This window comes from Sparus aurata, chromosome 13 (genome assembly GCF_900880675.1).
Source record: "Sparus aurata chromosome 13, fSpaAur1.1, whole genome shotgun sequence".
In the NCBI taxonomy this organism is placed as follows: Eukaryota; Metazoa; Chordata; class Actinopteri; order Spariformes; family Sparidae; genus Sparus; species Sparus aurata.
The window spans coordinates 12,812,391-12,839,091 of record NC_044199.1 but is presented as its reverse complement, the minus strand read 5'-3'; the positions used below and the strand labels follow the sequence as shown (position 1 = coordinate 12,839,091).

The 26,701-nt window shown below is 40.8% G+C and overlaps 2 protein-coding genes across 2 annotated transcripts; both read left to right on the top strand.

Annotated features, from left to right (window-relative positions):
• Window positions 1-523: 523 nt before the first annotated feature.
• On the top strand, window positions 524-13,566 carry scaf4a (SR-related CTD-associated factor 4a). The gene is made up of 19 exons (XM_030438400.1): window positions 524-723; window positions 2,315-2,398; window positions 2,529-2,573; window positions 2,687-2,848; window positions 2,972-3,104; window positions 3,548-3,687; window positions 3,815-3,991; window positions 4,107-4,192; window positions 4,308-4,392; window positions 4,565-4,741; window positions 4,947-5,020; window positions 5,170-5,360; window positions 5,562-5,662; window positions 7,449-7,562; window positions 7,685-7,841; window positions 7,942-8,072; window positions 8,287-8,440; window positions 9,042-9,197; window positions 9,809-13,566. Exons 1-19 carry the CDS (start codon window positions 694-696, stop codon window positions 10,954-10,956), a joined length of 3,345 nt encoding a protein of 1,114 aa, XP_030294260.1. The 5' UTR covers window positions 524-693; the 3' UTR covers window positions 10,957-13,566.
• A 695-nt stretch (window positions 13,567-14,261) lies between these two features.
• Window positions 14,262-19,024, top strand: sod1 (superoxide dismutase 1, soluble). Its single transcript, XM_030439011.1, has 5 exons — window positions 14,262-14,438; window positions 16,760-16,856; window positions 17,021-17,090; window positions 18,290-18,407; window positions 18,633-19,024. Exons 1-5 carry the CDS (start codon window positions 14,367-14,369, stop codon window positions 18,738-18,740), a joined length of 465 nt encoding a protein of 154 aa, XP_030294871.1. The 5' UTR covers window positions 14,262-14,366; the 3' UTR covers window positions 18,741-19,024.
• Window positions 19,025-26,701: the final 7,677 nt, after the last annotated feature.

Sequence of the window (26,701 nt, the reverse complement as noted above, 5' to 3'; positions counted from 1 at the left end):
TTGACTTGACTTGCCCAAGGGAAAAATTATTGATGACTGAGAATTGGACTTATTGATCTGATTCAGGTGTCTGGATGGGAATTATTAGAAAGTGCACAATGTTGTTTTGTGGGAGATATTTGAATCTGAAGGGAAAGATGTAAAAAAAAAAAAAAATTATGCCTTAACAAACAATATAATAATCCATGACTGAAATAACTGAATAACCAACTGACCTTCAAGGACAACACAGCTCAAGACTTTTTAACATTGTTAACATTTGGCGGACCCTGCCACCTTCCTAGCTTCAAACAGTGCTCTGGGGACCTTATTTTCCTCTGAGAACAGCGTGTTTCTTCAGTTATGGAAAAAATATAAAATAATATTTCCGAGTTTGTATTATAACCTCATTAATATTGTACATATTAAAATATTCCGTTTGAGTTTCTCCTCCATACAAAACAACATAGTGCCCCTTACTTTACTCATGCTGTCAACCCCTTTAGCAGCGCGCCACCCAGTGGACAAAACCTTGAACAACAGAATCGAATCCCATCATGCTTTGCCGTGCCCGCCGACCCGAGAGCTACCGATGCTAGGCTAACTGTCGTTAGCTACCGGGAGCGGACATGTTGTACCGACCCTTCCTTCATTAAACGTCGCTGTAAGCGGGGAAACGGGAGTTGAGGGGGAGGCTCGGAGCGCTGGGCAATCATGGATGCCGTTAACGCCTTCAACCACGAGGTAAGCCCGCCTTCAGGGCTCGCTGAGACCCTGAAGTCACCGAGTGTGGCGGTGCTGGTCATGGTGCTGTTATGCACTGAGGCTAGCCGAGCAGGACCGACCAGCGGGCCTAGCTAGCTGGACCTGTCCATCTTAACCTGGCTGAGGGGCTAACTGGGTTAGCGCTTGTGTTATAATTTAGATAACTACACCTGCAGCGCGAGTAATGTAGCTGGAGCAAATGCTAGGATGTTATGCTAGCTAGCAAAGCTAAAATAACGACAACCAGTCCACATTGGTCTCAAGTAACCTTGCTTAAAGTTCGCAGAGTAACGTTTATAGTAGCTTGTGGGAGCATGGTCAGCTGTGTTGGTAACACTGCTACTTGCAAACACACACTGCCCCATTGTTGTTGTCAAGCACACAAACAAAACGTCCACTTCGGACTCAGTGATATGCTCAGCCTGTTTGTTTAAGATGTCAAGCTAAGTTACTGTGAGGCCTGAGAACTGATGCTTGGTACTGTACTAGTCCATTAAAATACAGTTCAAGTCATTCACTGGCGGGTTCGGTTCTTCTCGTTTCTGCTAATGGTCTTTTTAACCCCTTGAACGTCCCAGTTACCGTGGCTGAGCTCGCAATGGGGCAAACACAAACCTGTAATCTCATCATGATCAGCCAGCCCTGAGACTTGTTTCTTTCACCAAAACATTTCCAGGCCAAGTTAGTTTCTGATGGTTCTTGAAAAAATATCTCACAGTTTCAGTAGCAGTTTCCGTCTGCCATAGAAACAGAGAAAGTAGCTGGTGTTTATAAATGCAAATCCTTGTTTGACATGGCAAATATGTCAGTGCATACTGTCAGTATCCCTGTAAAAAGAGAAAACGTGCACTGATGTATAAGTAAGTTTTATTCTCATAGACAGGGCCATTTTATACAGCTCTAAATAAGCAAAGCAATGATTTATTATAGTTTGTTTCAGTGTGTTGCTTTCCTGGATCCTCACCTCAAAACAGTCCAAATATATTGTTGTCCTCCTCAGTCGAGAGGACATCAGATGCAGGTTTGGAGTGTCTGCACGTGTGGAGGCATGAACAGCAGATGGAAACTGAAACCGATAATCAATAGAAACGGAATATTTCTTGCATGCATCAGTGTTCTGGCAGGGCAGTGCGCTGTAATATTAAAGCTCATGTGTCTATCGGAGAATGATGAGCCATCACACATGATACAGAGGCAGTGAAAAGGTCATAGACCCCCTCCAACAATCACAGCGTCACCATTCAGATCATCAATAGCAGCAACCAATCAAAAATCAGTAATCCAATTAACATATCACATGCTAGCATGATAAGCCCATTTAGACCAGAGTATTCATTGCTTCAAGCTTAAGGCATCAGGTTGTATTCTGCTACGTGTGTCGACTAAAAATAAGAGTTTGTCCTGTAAAGGTGTCTTTGTCGTGTGGGAAGACATGAGGCTTTTAAAATCAAAAACAGTGCTACAGAAGTCTGAATCTGAAACCCCCCAAGCACTATTCTTTCACATTTTACCTTCCCCCTCTTTGAAGAATCTCCACATCTCACTCCTCTGTTATCTACCCTGTCTCTAGCTGTTCTCATTGATGGACTCCAAGCCCCCAATATCTCGGGCAAAGATGATCTCCATCACCAAATCGGCCATCAAAGCTATGAAAGTAAGAATGAGTTTGAGAGATACTTGTATATCTAGTTAAGCGACACTCTCTCTAGTTTTGAAATGATGAACCTTATTTTATTAACCTATACTTAAATGATAGCGTACTCACTTACCTTTCTCTTCCTCAGCTCTACAAACATGTTGTCCAGATTGTGGAAAAGTTTATCAAAAAGGTGAGAGAGACAAACCCGTCTGAATTCATGAATCACGTAGTTTCTCTTCTGCAAATATGAACAAATTCCAATCTGTTTTCTCCTTCTGCATTCCCCCTCTCTCATTTCTACAGTGTAAGCCTGAGTACAAGGTAGCAGGCCTCTACGTGGTGGATTCCATCGTCAGGCAGTCCAGACACCAGTTTGGAGCGGACAAGGATGTGTTTGGCCCAAGGTTCACCAAAAACATCACAGGAACTTTTGAAAACCTCTGCCATTGTCCAGTAGAGGACAGGGTAATAACATGAATTCACTGTGATGAATATTGTTGTAGTCACAACCAGTACAAAACTGGAGGTTGAAGGATTTTGACAACTACTGCTTCACCAGTTTCCTTGCTTTCATATATTCCTTTGCAGAGTAAGATTGTGCGGGTGTTGAACCTGTGGCAGAAGAATGGGGTGTTTAAGATTGAGGTTATTCAGCCTCTCCTGGACATGGCAGCTGGCTCTAGCAGTGCTGCTGCTCTCTACACAGGCGCAGATGAGCCAGGTAATTTGTCAAAATGTTTTTTTTTTCTTTGTGTCCATGTTTTTTTTTAAACAAGTTAATTCAAGCTTGAAAACAATGTGCATTTGCGTGGAGAAATTTGTCATTTCCTGCTGTACTTTATATTGCATTAAATTAATATTAATGTGATGACTTGTTCTAAGTTATGCAGACATTCGAAGGCACATGTGTGCTGCTTAGGCCTGTCACGTGAGGTGCTTTGTGGTAGTGACAATATATTGTCCATAAATAATTGCAATAAACAAGATTATTGTCATTAAGACCATGTGATATAAGAATAGCATATCAGCATAATAATCCAAGTATCGTCTTTTAAAGTGCATTTAAACAATCATGTTATCACAACCATGTGTACAAAAAGTCAACAAGTAGTCTAAATAGTCTAAACCTGATCCCACACATTCACGCTCTGTCTCTCCTCTCAGGTTCTTCCCCACCTCCAGCCAAAGAGCCAGTTACTGCGGTAACGACAAACTCCGCCACCACAACAACTGCTGCTCAGCTGCAAAACACTGATGCCTTTGCTGCTGTGGCACAGCTCTTCCAGTCGTCACAGGGTCAGCAGGTGAGGGTGTGTGCCCCAGTGCAGGCCGCATTAATTTTTTTTATATTAGTTCACTTATCATTGCTTCCACATCTCTCAGACTTTCACTAAAACCTCTTCTTGTACTCTCTATCACCGCCAATTTTAGCTTCAACAGATGCTCCAGAACTTTCAGCAGCAACCCGTGAAGCCTGACACCAACACTCAGCCTCCTGTACATAACATTCAAACACAGGGCCAAAACATCACAACTGGACTGGGCATGGTCGCACCGCAACCTCCCCTACCCACCCAAACCGCCCAGCAGAAGACGGCCTTTGATAAGGTGGCAATGCGTTTTTGTCTTTTAATAAGCCATCTTTAGCGCAAATCTTTGAGTGCAAGCAAAATAAAGCTGTACAAGTTCTTCTTTTTATTTTAATTACCTGCCTCTTTCTTAGAAATTGCTGGATCGCTTTGACTATGACGACGAACCGGAAACCGGAGAAGAAGCCAAGAAGGATGAAATTTCATCACACCCGTCCTTGTAAGCCCTATATTTTTTTACAGACTACAGAGGAGCTGCAAGCTCTAATTGATATTTAAAAATGAAGTTAAAGCTGTGAAGCTGATGGTGCATTTTTTTTTTGTTATCGTCACAGTATGCAGCAGCCTCCAGCCTTCCCACAGCACATGGAGCACTTTAAACCACAGATGATTAACATGTTGCAAGACCCCTCACAGCAGGTAATAAGTACAAACATTTATAATTTAAAGATGACTTGTCTTTTCTTTTCAAACCTCTAATTCTTCTGTAACTATTTAAAATTATTTTTTTATTTTTTGTATTTGTGATAAACCCTGTTGTACACGCATATACAAAAATATACAGAATATTTATCCCAGCGTTCATTTTCAGGTTCCTCTCCCTCCAAATGGCCAGCCCCAGGCCTATGGTTTTCCACCAGGACAAAGCTTCCCAGTAATGATGCCTCCTATGGGGCATGTTTTACCAGGACAGCCCCTCCCTGGTTCTGCTGGGCCTCCAGGCTTTCCAGGGGTGCATCCTCCCCACATTGCCACCCAGCAGCAACAGGTACACTTAAAAATAGTGCCCAGGATATTAAAAAACTAAGAAGCTAATTTCAGCTTTTAAATTTAAATTTAAATCTAGAACCAGAACTTTGGAAAACGGCTTAATATGGCTTGAAAGTGTATGTTTAGTTAAGGTGGGAGATTAAGAAGTAGTTGTAAAATAATTTGCATCAGATTATAATCATGTATTGTTTATTCCGTATCAGGATTTGTCAGTGGATATGGACCGTTCAGCTATAAGGGATGGCAGACATGGTCAACGATCAAACTCAGGCTCGAGGTAAACATTTGAAATGGGATACAATGTGTCACATTGTCTCAGCATTGTACATTTGTTCTTTAACATCCATTTCATTTTATGCTGATAAACTACTACATGTTTAATTATGACCATTTCAGGAGTTGCAATAATAAGTTTTTTTTCTTCAGATCTCCAAAGCGGAGGAGGTCACGGTCTAATTCTCGTACACGGCGATCAAGGCACAGGCGATCCCGCTCGCGTTCCAGAGACCGGCGTCACCATTCCCCACGCCCTCGCTCGCTGGAGCGCAGGGAGAGGGAGAAAGAGCGAGAGCGACGGCAGAAAGGCCTTCCGCCACCCAAGAGCGAGACACTTAGCAGTGAGTCATAATCTATTTATGTCCATTTTTATTCAAGCAGATAGACATGACCCTGAAATGTTGGATGGAGGTGTGCGTTGTTGTTCTTGGATGACAGCACTGTGTTTTCGGACAATAGTTTCCCTCCCTTTGATATTAAGTATTGAATATTTTTGCATTTCTAAGTTTTTGTTCACAATACCTTTTCTTTCTCCTTTTCAGTTTGCAGTACAACTCTCTGGGTGGGTCAGCTGGACAAGAGAACACAGCAGCAAGATGTTGCCTGTTTACTGGAGGAGTTTGGCCAGATAGAGTCAATCAATGTAAGTGAAATCAAAAAGATTAGTTACATTGATCCACATCTTATCTATAGCCTCTGCCTTTTGTCAATATCTGATATTTAGGTTAATTAAATATTGATTACATACAGAAGATCAACCATCGAAACCCAACTCTGCTTTTCCAAATGTTGTGCCGTAGCCAGAGTGGGAATTTCACGGCAGCCATGGCCGCAGCCGCCCCACACTTTGGCCTTGATGCCCCGTGAAAAAAAACAAACATTATACAGCCACAGTGGCCTTTGTGCCCCTGGCCCTGTCCAAGTTCCATCTAGAAAGCGACCGCGCAGCATACTGGGCTTGCCTTGAATTACAGCCACCCAAGTGCACAGTAGTCTCCCACAGTAACTTCAGTTAGTTAAAGCGAAACTCTCGCCAAAAAGCAACCAAGGCTTTATTTGGGATTGAATATGAGTCAAACCTTCGTGTGAAAGCATAATTACGACGAAAGAGGCACTTTTAAGATTTACCGTAGTTTCGGTTTTAGGCACTTCAATTTTGAACGGGAGTGCATGGGGCAAGACATGCTAGCATCAAAATCGCTATTTTTAGAACACTAAGAAGGCTCGACACAACATGAAACTTTGCTTGTAGCATCACTAAGGTCTCTAAAAAAGAAGGTTTTTGAACTACTCACGTTCTCAATGCTCGTGTTCATGAGTAGAGACCTTAGTGATGCTACAAGCAAAGTTTCATGTTGTGTCAAGCCTTCTTAGTGTTCTAAAAATAGCGATTTTGATGCTAGCATGTCTTGACCCATGCACTCCTGTTCAAAATTAACGTGCCCAAAACCGAAACTACGGTAAATCTTAAAAGTGCCTCTTTCTTCGTAATTATGCTTTCACACGAAGGTTTGACTCATATTCAATCCCAAATAAAGCCTCGGTTGCTTTTTGGCGAGAGTTTCACTTTAACAGTTCGCGCAGGTGGAGTCTCTCAAACAGCTGCAGCATCTCAAAACGGAAGAACGACACTTAAAGCACAAGCCAGTTTTGATATGATATGTAACTGACTTATGTGATAGGGTTTAGTTCAGTAAAGTTGGAAATATGACCACAGATTTGGATCAATAACTCATAAGCGAAACGATATAAAACGAACAACGACTCTTTCCTACTGTAGTAAGGTGGACAACAAGCTACAGCCGTATTTTCATCAAAACAAGCGGTCCTCCGGGCTCGACAAATAACACTGGTCTCTGGTCAGCCGTCTGTGAGACAAGGGCACAGGGACCGTCTACAAAGTGCATCACCGAAAAGAGATACTACAAAACATATTCAATAACTTCACTGTTATTCAATGTAATGTCACCAAAATCACTCCACACCCCAACGGTCTCCTGCTGGTTATTATACAACTCTTTGTTTGGAAAAAAATGTGCTTTGCCATAATTTGGGGGAATTTCTATATTCAGTAACACTAATATTCATTGTGGTGTCACCAAAATCACCTAACCCTAACCCTACTTAAAAAAAAAACGTTTTCTAATGTAACATTAACTTGATATTGGTATTGAAAAATGTTTTAATACATAACCCATGTCTTATTATAAATTAGGATGTTATGGTATCAATCTGAAAGGTAAAACCATCGAATTTTACTCAATGGCCTTTGTGCCCTGTCATGTGGCCTTGGTGTTCCTAAAAAAAAAAAAAGAAAAGTGAAGGCCAAATGGCCATGACCCTATAATGACGAAATTCCAACCCTGGCCTTAACGCAATCATCACTTGACTAAATTACTTACCTCTGTTTGTCCTCCTCTCATGTTAAGATGATCCCACCACGTGGCTGTGCCTACATTGTCATGATACACAGGCAAGATGCCTTCAGGGCTCTACAGAAACTTAGTAGAGGATCTCACAAAGTTAACCAGAAAGCCATCAAGGTGAGTGGAATCTCAGATTGCTGTTTAGTAAAGCATTTCTAAACAAAAAATTCAAATCATACCAAAGAGAAACTGAGAATGTTTTAATTTAATCAAGAGTTGTATTGTACATTTCTTGCCAGATTGCTTGGGCTTTGAATAAGGGCATAAAGGCTGAGTTTAAACAGTACTGGGATGTGGAGCTGGGTGTCACCTACATACCTTGGTCTAAAATCAGAGAGGCTCAGGTGGAGGAACTAAAAGAAGGAGGAATACTGGATGCAGACACCTTATCACCAGGTAAAGACTCTGACACATTAGGAAATAATACAAACACATAACAAAATGCTGCTTGTATTATAGTATGCTGACCAGTCTGAATCATGTCCATCTTTTCCAGAATGGAGTGGAGTGAGGAAGATTCTTGACCTCCCGGAGGAGCTCACCCACAACGGCCGTTCAGAGCCACAGCAGCCTGAGGATACACAGGCATTACCAGCTGTGGCTGCTGCAGCTGCTCCACTTGCACAGGTAAGCAACAGCACAAAGTTCATCTATTGCAGGTAAATTCATGTTGAGGTACCATTTCATTTAATAATATGACATGCTGGTGTGTCACCTGGTGACTTTGATGATTTTGTTTGATGAAGTTACTTAACTTGTGTTTCTCCAGTGCGTCCCTGGGAAGAATAACAAATAACCTTATAATTTGAGATCTCCAGTAAATCCCTGTAAATGTTCTCAGGTTCCTCAAATGCAGCAGCCCATGGTTGGTGTGGGCTCTCTCCAGCCTCCTGTTTTTCCTGGTCCCATAGGCATGCCTCCGCCTTCCTTCCCCCCAGGCGTCCCCCCTCCTCCTTTCATCAGACCTGGCTTCAATCCCCTGCAGATGCCTCCAGGTAGCACCTCCTACAGCTGCCATCAAAACCACCTCTCTCTGGCTTTCATTCGGTTTCTCGCTCTGACTCTGTGTCCATTCATGAACAATGTTTATCAGTAATGTACACACAAATTAAGGACGATTTCAGGTCTGTATATCAGTTTATTCAGTTCAAGCGATGAAACATAGACGTTTAGTAACTTCTTCATTCAGCAGTTATAGTGAGTGTCATCCAACATCATCAGCTTTTCATGGACCCTCATCTGGAAATCAAATTCCTGCGACACTATACTGCTCCTCAAGTGTCGTTTGTGTTCTCTGCTGTCAAAGAAGAAATGAAGAAATGACTGTCAAGAGTAATGATGAAAAGTCAGAATATACAATAAAATAGAGCTCTCATGTTTTGCTAACTTTTTGAATAAGAAACTGGAGAGAATACCCTCATCTTTTCATAGATCCTCAAATCAATTATCTGCCTACGACGAGGTTCTATGCTTGGTCATTTTTGCTGTTACACCTTAACAAACCACCCGAGTGACCTTCCAGTTGTCAACAGAATTGGCTTTAACTGAATCAAACTGGCACAAAAGTACACTCAATTCTCACCCCTCTTCTCCCAGGTTTTCCTCCTCCAGGTGCCATGCCGTTAGGTCCCCCACCTCCTGCTAAAGGTGGAGTGGACGACCCGCCTCTGGACCCAGCAGGTCTGGGCAACAGGACAAATGATGAGGTCATCGAGGGTCACAACATGTTCAACAACCAGATGGGGCCTATGGGTCAGTCTGTCTTTTTTTCTACAGACCTTTTACCGGGTCTTTCTCTTTCTGCCCTATCCATTGTGTCGATTTTTGCCATTAAAAGTGGTTGCGATTTTCTTATTAAAGGGATAGTGGTTTTTTTTTTAAGTGGGGCCATATAAAGTACATATCTATATTCAGTCTGTTCCCTACCGTAATTACAGATCAGCGCAATTTTTTAGGCAGGCCTTGTTTTAGGTACTTGACATTCGCTATGCATCTGGGCACCATTCACTGCAGTACAAAGCTGAGCGTCTGGGCTGGAGCAGCTCTGTGCTTCTCAAACTGAGGCTGCGCTGATCGGCAATTACGGTAGGGAACAGACAGACTATAGATATGTACTTTATATGACCCCACTTCAAAAAACACAAACTATCCCTTTAAATACAGTAAAGTGCTTTAAAAGCAACTCCATCGGAAATGCAATCGATGACTAGTTTGATTATGATTAATTTGTATTTATATGGTACCAGGCATTTGCTAGTTAGTGTCTCTCAAATGATAGGATTTGTTTTAAATTGAATATTTTGGTTCTTCTAGAAAGTTGAATTAAAATTAAAGCTCCGTTTCGTATTTGATTTCCCCAACAGGCAACCAGGTAGGTGTACCTCCAGGAAACCTCCAACCCCCTTCTGGTGGACTCCTTGGTGCACGGCCTGGTTTAATCCCACTTCAGCGTCCCCCGGTTCCCCCACCACACATGCAGCGTTTCCCTCCACCCCACGGGCCACGACCCCCTCACCCCAATATGCCTCCCATGCCCCCTCAGATGATGCCCAGAGGCCCACACCCTCAAATGATGCATCATGACCCTCCCCCACCCAAGGGAGGCTTTGGGATGCTCCCTCCCCACAATATGAGGGCCCCTTTTCCTCCACATGGACATGGCCCCCCTCCTCAAGGTCCTCTACCTCCTCCTTTTATCAGACCGGGGGGTCCTCCTCGTGGTCTGGAGGGGCCAGAAGAAATGGATGGCAGATCTTTCAGAGGGGACCGGCCTGGATTCAGGGACCGAGAGCCAGAGAGGGACAGAGACTGGGATCGAGACAGGGATAGAGAGAGGGACCGAGGTTTTGGAGGTGGGAGGCGCCAATTTGGTGATGGAGGGAGAGGTGGAAGTGGTGATAGAATGGACGGAAGGGACAGGGTCGGAGGCTGGCATGAAGATGGAGGCGAACAACGAGGAGGAGGATGGGAGAGAGACAGAGATCGTGATCGTGATCGGGACCGAGACCGCGATCGGGACCGCGATCGAGATCGAGATAGACGGGACTGGAGGGAAAGACGAGGTGGCCTGGACAGCGACAGGGAACGAGGGAGGGGTGAAGATGGCGAGAGGGAGCGAGGGCGGGGGGATGGAGGAGAAAGAGGAAGGGGAGAAGGAGGGAGTCGAGAAAGAGCAAGAGGAGCTGAAGGAAAAGAAGGGGACAGGCCAAGGCGGTCAGAGCGGCGAGAGAGGACCACACGGTGGGACAGAGATGATCGACTGGCTGAGCTGGAAAACATGGACAAATTGCGGAACTCTGACAGCACAGAGAAACCTTGTGCGACTTCTGCGACCACCGCAGAAAGCAGTAAAGAACCAGTTGTGGAAACTTCTCAAAAGAAGGCAGAATCTGAACCTTTAGCACCGCCCTCAGAGGTAACTACTGCTGCAGAGGAGGCAATGCTGCCCTCTGAGCCCTTACCTTCAGCTCAAAGTGAGCCCACAGAAACGAAAGAGGAAGCAGCGTCGTAGACTGGCTCACTTCTCTTGCAACCAGAAACTGCTTCGAACCACTGAAAGATTTTTTAAAAAGGTTGTTAACCAGGCTCAATTCCTGGCAGATGAATACGTTTCTAGTCACAGTTTGTCAGCTGATAGTTAACAGTTACTGGGCAGTAACACATTTCTTGAAAACAAATATCTCCCACACATGTGAAAATGGTTGTTTTCAAACTTCATGTTCAAATTTGGCTTTCACTTCAGTCCCTCAAAACACATCACCACTTGAAAATCTGTTTGGGAAAATGGTTTCAGTTAAGTATTGACTGTCTATTCACTGAGTTGCAAGAATGAAAAGAGTGTTTGCATGTTGACTAAGCTCTGTTCATCTGAGGGTTATTTGAGCCTTAGTTTTTTGCTTTTAATCAATGTTGCCTGCATATATAAGGAAAAAAGAATTTCTTCATTACACAAAGTTATTTTTTACTTCATGGCCATGTGATAACAGGCACTCCTCAACCAAGCAAATGTGTTCATTTTAAAACATTGATTTTAATTTGCCAAAATGTCATGTCAAACACTGAATAATATAGGCGCCATTTATTTTTCTTAGTTGTTTTCATCTCATTTTGTGTTTCATGTCGTCTCCTCATCGCAGTATCACAGCCAGTAAGGCACAGCTCTGAAAGGACGATGGTGGCCTTATAATCCAATCAAGTTACTTGCAGGTGTTTGAATTAAAAAGGGCATGTTATTTTAGTTCTGTTTTTTGTTTTTTTTTAAAGTACAAATTTAGTCGAGGCATCCTTCTGGATGTCGGGGTAACTTAGACTAAGAATTAGGCCTGGTACTTTGCCCACACAATGGCCAAGCTTTCGTTTCACTTATGATCTCACTTCTTAGCCTTTGAACCACAGTTAATTTCAGGCGGAATAAGGAGTCTTCATTCTACCAGACACTAGCTGCAGTAAATGATGGATCTGTGACATACTGGCTAATATCCTAAATCCACTCTCAATACAGGGTTTTACGTAAAAAAAAAAAAAAGAAAATGTATACCAGTATTACCAAGACTCTTACATAGGACTGGACATGGGACTGATTAGAAACCGAGATAATAATAATTAGAAACCAAGCATATTCTCACAAGGTTTGAGTCTTACTTGGTTGTCATGTTTTACTGACAACAGGAACTGAACCCAGTTCCTTGTGGAATAAGCAACACTCCTCAATCCACTCATTCTAAGATGATTTAGGTAATCAAGAAGGCTTTATTTCTTTAATCATACTATACTTATTCAGATGTCACACTATAGAAAAGTTAAGAAAAGAAGAACATCTTTTCTGTGTGTGTGCATAATCATTTTGTCTGCTTACAAAAATATTGGACAAACAAACAATTGTAGGGGCTCAAAACCAAGGACTTAAGCTATTACTGTGGCATTATCAATTTTCTTTTGTCTAATTGACATTGTGAGTGATGTGCCAAGAGGCATTTTGCATAAGAAATTTCCACATAAGTGTGCACAAAGGTTCACAAAAGAAAGGGTACGTCTCCGTGTATCATGGTATGTCTCCCTAAGAATATTTAGGACAGGAATGAATTTGGTGTTAAATAAGTTGACTTTGTTACTGAAGTTTGAGTGATAGATATATATATACAGAGATGGTAGTAAGCCAACATACAGACGAGTATATCCATTAACAAAGACATGACCAACAGCCGTTGAAAAACTGCTGAAAAAAAAATTATATTTTTCTTGGCAAAATTGATTATCTTGGATTTTGTTGAATGTTTCGACAGTCAGTTTTTCAAAACTAACATCTGTGTCATGAAAATAGTCATCTAGCCTAGATATGTATTTTTTTTTGTTAAATAAATCAAATGGAAATTTGAGTAGATCCAAGAGAGGAATATCCAACACGGGTTTATTTCAAAACTATTGTACTGCATGAAAATTCAGGTGCCGGCTTGGATTTTTGAGCATTTTGTAAACAAGTCAATGGATAGACTCGATCAGATTCACGTTTACGGTGGCGTTTTCTTTTTGCTGCGTGTATGGTAGGAAGAGGGCAATCTCTTGGATCAGACAAATGAGTTTCCCTCGCGTAAGTTGGTCAAGCTCTGACTTATATTGGTTCTGGCCACATGAAAACGCAAAACATAACCCTGTAACTTAATAAAAAAAAAAAAAAAAGTGTCCATGATAAACTCAGCTTTCAAACTAAGTGTCTTTTTCCACTGACGACGTACTGTATCTGAGTTTTTAACATTTGAAGCCCAGGTTCTGCAGGTCCACTTCACAGAGGCACAGAGGGCAAAACTAAAGTGATGCAATGAAGAGTGTTGCTTGGGGACACACTGCTGTAAATATGCTTGTATCACTTGACGATTCAAAGATGTAATGGTAATTGTTGTTTATGATCTGTGATTCGTTTATCTGAGAGAAACAAATTTACTTGGAAGGAACAACAAAGGCCCTTTGCTTTAACGTTTTGGGTTTGTTTTTTTTAACTCCTCATGGTTTGGAAGTTGACAAATGTTTCTATGATTTGTTAAAAATACAAAAGACATGGACATAAAATCTTCAATATTTCAGCCAGAGGAAATTGTTTTTAATAAACTATTTTTGTACCAAATCATTTTCCTTGTTCAACTGATATTAAATGCTTAACCCATGCTGCTAACTGCTAGTCAGATGTTAAATCTGTCTGTTAAACGCCACGATGACAAAGGCCCTTTACCTTCTATGGTGAGGAGTAAAACGAGTAAGACTTTTTATTATTTGTCTACGTGTTTACAACAAAGAGCCAATGGGACAGCAGACTTGCCAGCACACAGGTTTTCCCTCAAATGTTCTTCATATGAAAGACCAGTCATAGCGACTTCCTAGTGTTATGGTAACGAGCAAGTAGTTTTCTTCATGTTAATTAATCACTGAAAGAGGCCTATTGACAGCACTGTCTCTCCAGCTTAGTACTTACTTTATATGCAACGTGGATGAATAAATCATGGGTCGTGCAGGGACATGCAACATCGTGGTAAAGGACGTATTTTTTCTACATATAACAAATTAGGACACTGACAGTACTGAGGTAAACAAAGCAAGCACAATAACGCAATGCACTTCATAATAATTTTCCACTACAACTTAAGGCCTTCTGTCTAATTTCTAGAAATATTCTTTTCTTGATGAATATAAGCTTTTATGGGGGCTCAAGCTGATTTATTTTACATATCAAACGGAGTTGGTCACCTGCATAATGGGCTGCTTTCTAACGTAAGGATCCGTGACCAATCAGATTAGGGCTCTTTGGTGGTATTCGACTCTGATTGGCTGTCTGTATTACACGCCCGCCCACCACGAACTGACGTAGGTTGGTTGTCCAACAAGAGCAAGAACGTAAGATATTTGAGCCACTTTGAAACTACAGCAAAGAAGATGGTGCTGAAAGCCGTGTGTGTGCTGAAAGGAGCCGGGGAGACCACCGGGGTCGTTCATTTTGAGCAGGAGGTAAGGCACACTGCTTTGCTTTTACAGGGAGAAATATCTATTCAAACGAAACAACATGGTGGTTTGACATGCATCCTCATGGTAGCGTTAGCACTCAGATGCTAAGCGGGCTAAGTTCTCCACGCATGAGCCAGTGACTGTAAGACAAGTTAGATCGGTTTGTAAGAGCAACTTAGCTAGCTAGCTAACGTTACATATCACGGCTCAATTACAACGCTTCGAACTTGGTCAGATTTCAGAAAACCTGTGTTGATCTTTACATAGGTTGCCTTAAGTGGGGGGCACATTTACTCAATGCAAATTTATTTTGCATGTTGCAAAACAACTATTAAATGTCAAGTGCGCACAGTCAGTGACCACTTAACCGTCGTTTTCGTTCAAAGTAGGCTGCTCGAGTGAATCATCTAGTTCGCTAACTTATCTAATAATACAGAACGCAAACAATGGCCTGTCATTTCACTCATAACCTTTGTACGTTCATGGCCTGTGATTTGTGAATGATCTCCTCTGTTTGTCTGTCTGTCTGTGTGTGTGTGTGTGTGTGTGTGTGTGTGGTGGAAACGCCTGTTGCATAAGTTCTGTGTTTGCAGTGACTGTTTCTAACAATGCAAAACATTTCCCAGCTAATGCGGTTAACTGACCCGCACCACGCCAGAGAGCACTTCTGCTCGTAGATGTCCTACTGAGCACCAAGTTACAGTCCAAAGCTTTATCATGTCATTAATGGCAGCATTTGCAACCGGAGCAAACCCATGCATTTTTGCTGAGTCACTGCTCCCCTCCTTTGTGTTGACTTCATCTCGAAATATTTAGTCTTGTTGACAAGGGTGTAGCCATATTGGACAACCATCTGTCATAGAGGATAAGATTAATCAGCATTTAACTACAATGGCAGGTATATTTTGTCCAGTTAGATGGGTTTATAGACTTGGTGGTTATCCTAACTGATGGACATGCATATGCTTGCAGTCTAAAATATCGCTCTTGCAAGCATGATGCTGCAATTTTGGGCCAAATGTCATGAAACTATACCACCCTTACATTTTGAGCATTTAGCAGACGCTGTTGTTCAAAGGGACTTGCAGTAATTCATACATGCATTCATAGACTGATGGTGGTGGCTGCCATGCAAGGTGCCGACCAGCACATCAGGAGCAGTTTGGGGTTCAGTATTTTGCCCAGTGACACTTCGACATGCTGACCAGGGGAATCGAACAAGTGACCTTCCGATAACTAGACGCTGGCTCTGCTCCTGAGTTACAGCAGCCCTTAAAAGCAGACACTTTGTATATTATGTGACTGTTGCCCAGCTGTTACCTTTAAACCTTTACAATTCACAGTAAAGGTCCAACATGAAATGAAACAGCATTTCTCTGTCTGCTGCAGCCTGTGTTATCCTTTTGAGGAAAAAAAAAAACCACAAACCAGAGGAAACGTTTGTTTAACATTACAGTAATTGACAAAGTAAAGTTCCTGTATAGGTCTACACAGATGGAGCTCTTAATTTAATCCAGTTAATTAAATATTGCAGTGGCATTATTATTTCCGACCCTTGATCATAGAGCAGCCTAATACACAACACAAGACTTTGAAAAAACAACCAACATCAACCCTGCCTTCTGGGTAAAGTCTCCAACTTATCTAACTTGCAAACATGAACACACGCTTTGTCCTCTACCATAGCTTGTTGAACAAGCGCCCAGTGCTTATGTCAGTTTGCAGGCTAGATGGCTAATTAGCTGCACAGCTGCTGCACGTTAAACGGCATGTAACAACAATATGTGCTTTTGGTTGGACTTAAAGGGGAGTAGATTTTTCTAAGAAGTGGCTTTGATTTGTTAAAATGTAATCATGTTACAAAATGGATAAAGAATAAATTTTGTCATGATGTCCAATGTTCCTCTGTGTTATTTCTTTTTCAAAAGGAGGTGAGTGACAGCACCCAGTGCATGACTGGGAATGTTTTGTTGCTTTGCAGGTTGATGTTGCTGATATAATAACTTAATCCAGATCCTCTCAAGGATTTAAAAGTAGCTTTTCAAGATTTTGAATTTGCTGAATTTATTCTGTAAGTGAAATCTATAGGAGATCAATGAGATGAAGTCAAATGAATAAATACTTAAAGTCAAATAACATCATGTACAAATGTCCTTCAAATTTTTGATTTTATTATTTGTTTTGGGTAACCAACCAGATTTCCCAGGGAGGAAATGGTCCCGTGTTGTGTGTACTTTAGCTTCATGTCCTCATAGTCAGCTGGTTTTGACAGCTCTTTTGTGTCTGTGTTTTCCTGATGAATCGTTTTGTCTTGATCTTTTTAGAGTGAGTCAGCACCTGTGACGCTCACAGGAGAAATCAAAGGGCTTACTCCCGGTGAGCATGGCTTCCATGTCCATGTATTTGGAGACAATACAAATGGTGAGTTTCTGACAATCGCTGTTTATCTATCAGGGTTCTAATACTGGATATCTTGCAAATTAATGCATTGCCTGGTTTCAGCTTTCCAACACCCAGACTGAATCTGAAATGTTTCATGATATAGATGCTTTGCTTTTTACATTTTTAAAATGTCTTTTCCCCAGGGTGCATCAGTGCAGGCCCTCACTTCAATCCCCATGGTAAGAATCATGGCGGTCCTACTGATGCAGAGAGGTGAGTACGCTCTGAGATGTATGTTTGTACGTATGTATGTAAAGATTGAGCAATGACTCTATGTAAAACCTTGAGAGGTTATAATTTGATTAATTACTTAATGAAATAAGAAGTCCTGTTCTCATGTAAGTGTTTGTTTAGTAGGGGTAGACCAAAGGAAATTGGTATTCATTGTACGCGAAGTTACAACAATGTTTTTGAATAGATAAGTCATATTTACTACGGTTCAGAAACAACTCAGTAAAGTTTGCATATTTTTGCATGTGGTTAGTTGTTCGATCATGTGTCTGATAACACACTTTAAATCACAGATAATTTAGTGGAAGGGAGAACTTGCATTGATTTGCTTTCTGTTGATGCCAAATGTGTTTTTTGTTGTTTTTTTACTTGACATGTAGCAAAAGTCCTCTGCAAGAAAAATCTGGTAATAAATCGTTGTTGAAACATTGATTATGAATAATTATTGCCACTTTGTGATAAGAGTTTTATACAGCTGTAATAAAAACTTTGGTGGTGAATTCAGTGATGATATTTAATTTCCCAACAACTTACTTATGACCTGAAAATGGATTAATACACAGAATATTGGAGTTAGAATTATCAGTTTGAAGTGTATATATTATAAAAACATTTTTAAAAAAGAAAAAGGTCTCATGTCATTGAAGATATTAAAGGCAAATAGACTTCTGGTAGTTTTGACTTGTTATAGCAGGAAGAGCACAGGTGAAACTTATGATGGCAATATATTGTGTAGATGTGACAATAAACCATTGTGCTAAGATCCTGACCCTTTGGAACAATGAAATGATTTTTAGCACAACAAAGGGCTTAATAATATTAATTGCACCTTGCTTAGAAAATATTTACTGGATTGGAAATAATGACTGGGTCTTACACAGGAAGTTGAGGTTTGTTTCTCACGCGACTACAGCAAAAGTGCTTCAAATCTAGTCTTGACAAATCTGCAGTCCCAACATTTTTGTAAGAGGTTTTCTGATCTAATACTGAGATCAGAGCTATCAGTCAAGAAATCTTGATATTCATATGTTATGTTAAAACATAAGCCTTGTTCAATGTGACTAACATGTGATAATAGGAGCAAGTCATAAGTTTGTTGCCAGTTGTCTGTTTTTAAAGATGGTTTCAATGCAAGTAAATGTGGGGGTTTTTTTGTTTGTTCTTCCCATTCGTGCATATAGGCACGTTGGAGACCTGGGCAACGTGACTGCAGGAGCAGATAATGTTGCCAAGATAGACATCACGGACAAGATGCTCACTCTCAGTGGGCCCTTGTCCATCATTGGCAGAACCATGGTGGTAAGAAAAAGTCATTTTCCATTTAATTTCCTGTGAGCACAGTTTGTGAGACTAGCCTCAAGTTAACTTGTTCATCATGGCTTTATGAGACAGGTCCCAGCTGGGGCTCATATGGGACGAACAAAAAACCTGCAGGATATTGTACCGCACTGACTGGAATTGAGATTTTAAGATATGAACTGTGGATCTTTCTGGCCGCGCTCTCTGTCCTGTTTTTTTTTTTAGATCCACGAGAAGGTAGATGACCTGGGAAAAGGAGGCAACGAGGAGAGTCTAAAGACGGGCAACGCTGGTGGACGTCTGGCCTGTGGGGTCATTGGCATTGCCCAATAAATATGACATGGAGCACTGAAAACCCCTTTCCTCCAGAGCACTTAATAAGACCAACCTAGCTACTTGATGTGTCAGTTTGTCTTTTTCGCTACTCTGGCATTTTACTGACTAGTCAAGAGAGTAGATGAGCCATGTCTAACCTTGTCCGTTCTTCATGACAATTGTATGTATGAGTTAATATGTCTGCCGTTTGGTTTTGGTCCCAAAGAATTGGTAACGCACAAGTAGAATAAACGGATGTATACAATTTGAAAAGCTAACCAATAAATTGTACATTCAACTGATTCTGTGAGTATTCTGACTTTTTTTATTTGACTCTTATTAACAGATGTAACCAGTGACATTTACGGATGTTTATTATAGTTGAGGGGTTCTAGTCCCAAGGTCCTGCTGGTATCCCTCAATGACAGGGCTTACTGATGCTCCTTAAATTTGTAGAGCCATCATTAGTGTTACTAGTTACACCTGTAGGCTATTGGTTGTCTCTTTCTACAAATAGTAAGTTGCTGACCACATTACACAACATGTCATTAATAACTCTACTGGAATATATTATCAAAGAAATCCTCCCAACCCCATCCAGGACATTATTTGAAGAATGTTATACTCAAGTCAGAATGGCTACATATTACAAAAAGTAATTGGTGAAATGGAATAAAATTCCCAAAATTCAGATATCAACAATATCTGCCCCAGCAGCACAAGTGTCTTAGACCTGTATTCTTTCTAACAGCCAGCAGGAGGCGATGAGTCTAATAACAGGGTTCGTATGGGTGCTTGAAATCCTTGAAAGTGCTTGAATTTCAATGTTGTGTTTTCAAGGTCTGAAAAGCGCTTGGATTTTAGTTAAAGTGCTTGAAAAATCTTGACATTATAACTCTGTCTTTCACAAAATTGGGATCAGACTGGATAATTAATTTCTGAAGTTTTTGCTTTTATAAAATATCAATTTAGATGTTTACAGCATAATACAATGTACATAATTGTGATAAAAAGTGAAGAAAAAAAAATCATAAGTGTGTATATATATTCCTTTAGATACGTATTTTACCCCAGCAATAAGGTGCTGGAAAATCTTAAAAATTACCCTGAAAAGTGCTTGAATTTGACCTTGAAAAATGTGTACGAACCCTGAAATAAGATTACTCCTAAATAACAATATGAAAACAGCCATGGTGTCGAAAGGCTTCAAAACAGTAGTCCACAAACCAATGGGTGATGTCCATTTGTAAATATAAATAATAAAATGCAAAAAGCGCACAAATAGGTATCAATTCTCAAAGTCCAAAGCAATCTTCTCTCTTTTCTCAAACTGCAAGGTTTACACTGTCCATGCATTTCCTTGTCCCTCCCCTACAATTTTAAGATGGGTGTAACCAGCTGGTGGCAAAGTGCATCATGCAGCTAACAGGCCCAATTCAGTGCACAATCGCTCTGCTGATAGAGCAGTCGAGGACAGTTAGAAGAGGTTCAGTGAGCTGATCCGTCTCATCCAGAGGAGAAGCTTTGATGTGAAGCAGCAGGTCAGATCCCGGCAGGCAACTGAAGCGAGTCGAGTCAAAGAGCTTCAGGAGAGATTGGAGCAGGAGATCACTGAGCCGAAGAGGAAAGGTAGCTGAGCTGAAGAGGCTCTCAATCTCAACCAGTTTCTACGCAACTACCCCTCACCGTCAGCACTCAGAGGATCTACACACTCACCCAGCATCAATGTCCGTCCTCTGAGATACTTTGACAAAGTGACAGCGGCTGTGACAGCGGCTGCGTCAGACGTCAGGGATAAACTGCAGGACTTTTTGAGAGAGAAATGGAAAAACGTCTCACTGACAATGACCGAAGTGGGTGTTCTACTGCCACAACTGGAGAACATGACAAGAGCTGAATTCACACTGGATCTGAATACAGACAAACATATAGCTGTTATTATCTGAGGGGAACAGAAAGGCGACAAGAATAAGTTAACCGCAGTCTTATTCTAGTCACCCAGACCGATTCACTAACAGGTGGCAGGTCCTGAGCATACAGAGCTTGACTGGTCGTTGTTACTGGAAGGTGGAGTAGGGAGGAAGAGGAGTCGGTGTCGTAATCACATACAGGAATATCATCAGAGCGGGTAGCTCACATGAATTTGTGTTCCGATTCAATGGCAAATCTTGGATGTTACATTGTGGCACAAAAACTTTTGGTGCCACAATGTCCGGACTCCGGTCTCAGGTTCTCAGTCCTCCAGAGTTGGAGTGTACCTGCATCACAGTGCAGGCACTCTGTCCTTCAGCATTTCTGAAGCCATGACTCTCCTCCACAGAGTCCAGACCACATTCCCTCTGCCTCTATGTGCTAGACTTTGGTTTGCTTTCATTGGAGAGTTCTGTAAACTCAAATAGGCAGAAGTCATTTAAGGGAAGAGGGTTCAGCCGATTGTTATCGCATTTCCTCACTGCACAGACATCACCTATAAATCGAACACCGTGCTAGCGCTTTGACGTCTTCATGTAGTTCTGTACAAACTGAGTGCAGGTCATTGAACCAGAGTCATTTAACAGAAGTTACTGATGGAATGTATGAACTAAAGCTTAAAATCATGAATAAATAAACATGTACATTTTCTTGTCTTCCGTCCAGGGTATCAGACAGAGTTGATGGAGAAAATATGACACTAATATGAGAGTATAACTGAGGCAGATTCGCTCCTGAAACATCCATCCAACATGCTTGCTTTATGTCAGCACATGTGATGCACTAAAATCAGCTAATGACCACGTCAAACCTCCACTCAGGTATCACAACCAAACATCATAGTATGATACAATGTGGCCAAATAAAGCAGGACACATTTCTGCAGGGTGATGTATTATAACCTATAGTTTATCTGCCCAGATAAGTCAAAGACAGATCAACTAGAATAACAGCTTGTAAACACACAATTGCATGAGCAATAAATTAAAAACAGAACACGCAAGGCTGCCTACAAGGGATCCAGTCCTCACCAACAACCAGGGTGTCATGGAAGCCAATACTCTAGAGGGGCAAAGTAGTGTATGGGGCATCGCGGTCAATTCCACTTTAAAATTAATACATAGAATTCAAAATAATGAATAAAATAACAACTGATAATGACTTTGAATCATGCTGTCCTGCAGTTTGACAAACTGAGGGATTATTATAAAACCTCACCACTCAGTTTTTCCAGGCATACAAATTACATGAAGGGAAATTAAAAATTGCATTTGAAATGAATTAAAAACAAGTAGGAAGACACCAAGAAGCAAAACATTAAAACAAGTTAAGAAATATAAAAGTAAGATAGATCAGAATCGGTTTAGAAGAGACAATACTAGACAATAAAAGCCTTTACACAACATATGCGCAGTGAAAGTGTCTAGTTTATTTTTCCTGTACATTTACAGTGTAGCTGTGTACGCTGTACCTGGTGGAAACTTGGAGGCACCAGGGGCCCAACAGGGTATTTTTTTTAAAAATTGCATTTGAAATGAATTAAAAACAAGTAGGAAGACACCAAGAAGCAAAACATTAAAACAAGTTAAGAAATATAAAAGTAAGATAGATCAGAATCGGTTTAGAAGAGACAATACTAGACAATAAAAGCCTTTACACAACATATGCGCAGTGAAAGTGTCTAGTTTATTTTTCCTGTACATTTACAGTGTAGCTGTGTACGCTGTACATGGTGGAAACTTGGAGGCACCAGGGGCCCAACAGGGTATTTTTGCCCAGGGCCCCCAAACAGGTTAATCCGGCCGTGGCTGGAGCAGTCCACCTGTCACCGAATCTGGCGGGGTCACAGATTTCATTTAAACACCGGTCCAGTTAGCGCGAGGCGGGGCTAGCATCCGGCGAAACAGGTAAATTGTACATTTTAATTCACAAGTTATGCTTTATTAGCTGCTAGCTCGTCATCAGTATACCCTTAATATCAATACGTTTGAGTGTGGGCCCTGAGCTAGCATTGTTGATGGTCAGTAACTTAGGCTAAATGACAGTTAGCTACTTCCTATCTGTGGTCTGGTTTTCAACTGCGGTCAAGTGAGCGGCTGTCTGATTTTCGTTGCGCCTGAACTAGATTAAATAGGGTAAGCATGGTGCTAGAGGAAAGTGAATGTCCTAAAAGTTGCTCTGTAGAGAGTTTGCTGTGTTTGTTTCTCATGTTTTTTTAGGGGGCTTTACAGGGGTGGGCTTTTATTTTATTGAATTTTTTGTTGATTTTTACAAGTTGATATGGTCGGTAACTCCAAACACCATCTCCTGTCATCCATGAAATCCGGAAATATTGTACTTGATTTTGAATTGAATTTTGACTTTATGGTCAAAACCAAGTCAAAACATCTATATGTTATTCTTACTTTGACCTGTCTCCAAACTTCCTTCATAGGTTACTTCTTCATTATCATTCCATCTTCTTCCCGATGCTTTACTCTATCACAGGTACACATTTGGTTACATTTCACTGCAGCAATGTTGAGAAGACTCACCTCAAAATCACCTCCAAAATGAATAAACTCTATTTACAGTATTCATTTCATTCATAGGTTCATACATAAGGTTCCTGATAAATGAATAATGAAAAAAGACAATAGGTTATGATGTTATTAAATTCCAATTGACCATTGGTTAATTGTACGATTTTACAACAGCACGGCGGACAGTTATCAAATGTGGGAGACATCTGGGTTCGTGTTTGGTCTTTCAGTCTTTCTGTCATGATGCTGTCCAGTCCACCTGACGGACATGCCAGGCTGCAGGTAAGAAAAATACATTTTTAAGGTATGTGGAAACAGTGAGATTACAAGTAAGACTAAAAAAAATGACTCAAAATAGTACAGTTGAGTGTGGCACATCTAATGATAAACTTGATATATTTCTATTTTACAGTATAGCATTACATTATTATCATGTATATGTAATATAATATTAATATTTAAGAAACATTTTATTCTTGTTGGTTGAGGTGATGGAATTTTGCAGTTATTTATGTTGGTCTGCTGTTGTGTTCATTATGGATTCATCTGCTGAATTTCTTGATCAATCAATGAACTGTTTGGTTGGTAAAACAAAGAAAATAGTCAGAAATGCCACAGCAGTAAGCAACACCTTCAACTGTCTTTTACCCACCGAACAGTCTAGCAGTGGGCCATTTTTTATTTTTTTTTAAAGGAAAACCAACAAAAATTAGTTAGCATTGTAAGAAGTACAATAATTGCCCCCAAGATGTTGTAGTGTAGAAGTATACAGTTTTATGAATTGGGACAAACTCAAATGCAGACACCTTTAATTTATACTTGATGCTGAAGATGCTGACAGTAAACACTATATAATTAGCTCTTATCTGGACTGTGTATTAAACTGTAATATCCTCTAGAGGGCATTGCTACTCTTCATAACTCAAATTGTTACAAGTACAGGTCAGATGCTCCACAGTTGGATAGGGAATCATGTTGTCCTCCTCATCACAATTAGATAAAGGCTGTCTTATTACAATATATGAATATATCCGGGCATGTTAGAATTTCTCATTTCGGTTTGGTTTCTCATCAGTATAGGACACACGGGCTGTGTTATAATGCACTGTATTCAATTATTAATTGCTGTTGCAGACATACTGTATTACAACATCACATGTCATGAACATGTCAGACTGGCCTACTGAAATATAAATAAAAGTTTATGATTGGATATTTTGGGTTGAAATTGGAATCTCGGTGTCTGCTCTTCATCCATGATATTAATCCGAGCAGCTGTGCCTTGTACTGGCCAACACACACACACACACACATACACACACACAGAGTAGCACACATGGACACCCTCTTATACAGTATACACATCCTCGCCCTACAGATAGCCTATACATGGCTCCAGAAAATTACATGCTCTAAAAGCTTTTTTCTTTTCATGGGAATGGCAGATGCTCCCATGTGAAGTGACTTGGCACTCTCTACTCTTCTCGAGGGGAAATGAGATATTGGAGAGCCTTCAATGGCGCTAATACCTAAGGGATCTATCCAGAGGCAAGGTGCAGAGTGTGCATAGTTAATTCATACATGAAATGTTAAGCTGCACATATGCTGTGGAATCACAATATACGTAGCAATATGTGGAAAAATTGGCGTATAAAATATAACTCCTCTCTTGGCTTTCTACTCAACAGTAGATAAACTGCAGCTCTTTGAAGTAAATTTCAACTTTGAAAGTTGTCAGGCAGCAGAATTGGTGCCAATATGAAAGAAAACAGAGAACCTTGAGCACTTGTTTTTTATTAGTAAAATTAATATCTGCCATTTCTACAGTATCTATCTATCTATCTATCTATCTATCTATCTATCTATCTATCTATCTATCTATGTGTATGTATATGTATATATATATATATATATATATATATATATATATATATATATATATATATATATAGCCCTACTGTAGAAATGGCAGATATTAATCATTTAGCCTAATATAATTGACTCTTTTATAGAGAAAAATTATTCTATTTAATTTCTTTTTAGTTTGCAGGATGTATTAGCTTTTAGGGATGGAAGTCCCTGGAATGTTTTCCCACTGTGTTTGAGTATCTGTTGTGATACTGTTTCAGGCCAAGAACTCAGAGGTGGTCCAAAACTGCACATACACGTTGAAATATCTGTATTAGTGTCGACAGATGAAGCCAGCAGAGCAGAAAGGCAGACTGACTGTAAAAGCTGGTATAAATAGCCTGGGAGTGGAGATGATGAATAATAGAGACTACCAGTGCTGCTGACAGTGAGGGAGAGAGGCCGTGACAGCAGTCAGAGACAGAGTCCAACAAAGCTTAGTATAAAAGAGTAGAATAGAATGGGGAAGAGGGAGAGCTATCTGTCCAGTGGCTGACAGTAGATCATAAAAGGTCATATGTCTGTATGATATTGAAATTTATGACTAAACAGCATATCCCTATTTTCTGTCTCAGATTTGATGTATGGGTAGGACTTTGTTGGATTAGATCACTGTACATGGTCCACAGTACATGGTCACATTATGTAAACTGTTCCATACAAGTGCAGCCCAGTGGCCCAGATAAAATGTTATTGGCAGTTGATGTTTCTGCAAACCATGGATATGTGAAGACTGCATAATATATTGACATTTCTTCAAACCATGTCATATCACTTTGACGTTATGCGTTTATGGCCTGACTTTCATAACGCGAGATGGAGGGTATGTGGGTGGAGTCACGGGCGACATGGCTGCCAAGCCAGTCACATTTTTTAACATACATAAGCCCGACACCACAGGATATCTTAAAAGGACACCTCAGGGCAATTTCCAGCCCTGTTTGTGGCAACAAACACTGAAGAGTTTTGATGGAAAGTCGTGACATCTCCAACCCTGTTTGTGGTGACAAAAGCGGCTGTTTTTCACAAGGCCTCATGACATTTCAGCCGTGTTTGTGACAACCAAATCAAGTATGTCAAGCCACAACATGATGTTTTTTTGGGCCTAGACCTAACCAGAGCAAAAGCATAGTGTTGTCACAGTATGAAATTGAAAATTGGACCCAAAGAAGTTGAAACAGAGAAGAGAAGATGTACTTAAGTTTAACAACATGTTTGGATATACATGAAGGCTAGCTTGCGTATCCTGCATCCGTTTGGCGCACTGTTTGTGCACTTCTCGCTATGCGTACGCAAGATACTATATGTGGATCAATGGTAGGAGCAGAGTAACGCTGGTGTGGGGGTGAGTCAGGGTCAGCAGTCAGTAAGCAAGTCAGTGGTGGCAGGAATAACAATGAGACAATAAGCTAACGTGTGCCATCTAGGTGTATCCTCTAGTATACAGGCAAGTATGTGAATGACTATGTTCACCTCACAGCCGGTTGTCTACGTTAACGTGTAGTTCAACTGCAAGTGTATCTCCGACCTGATGCAATGTCAATTTTCAACATGATGGCGGTTGCAGAAGTGTAAATG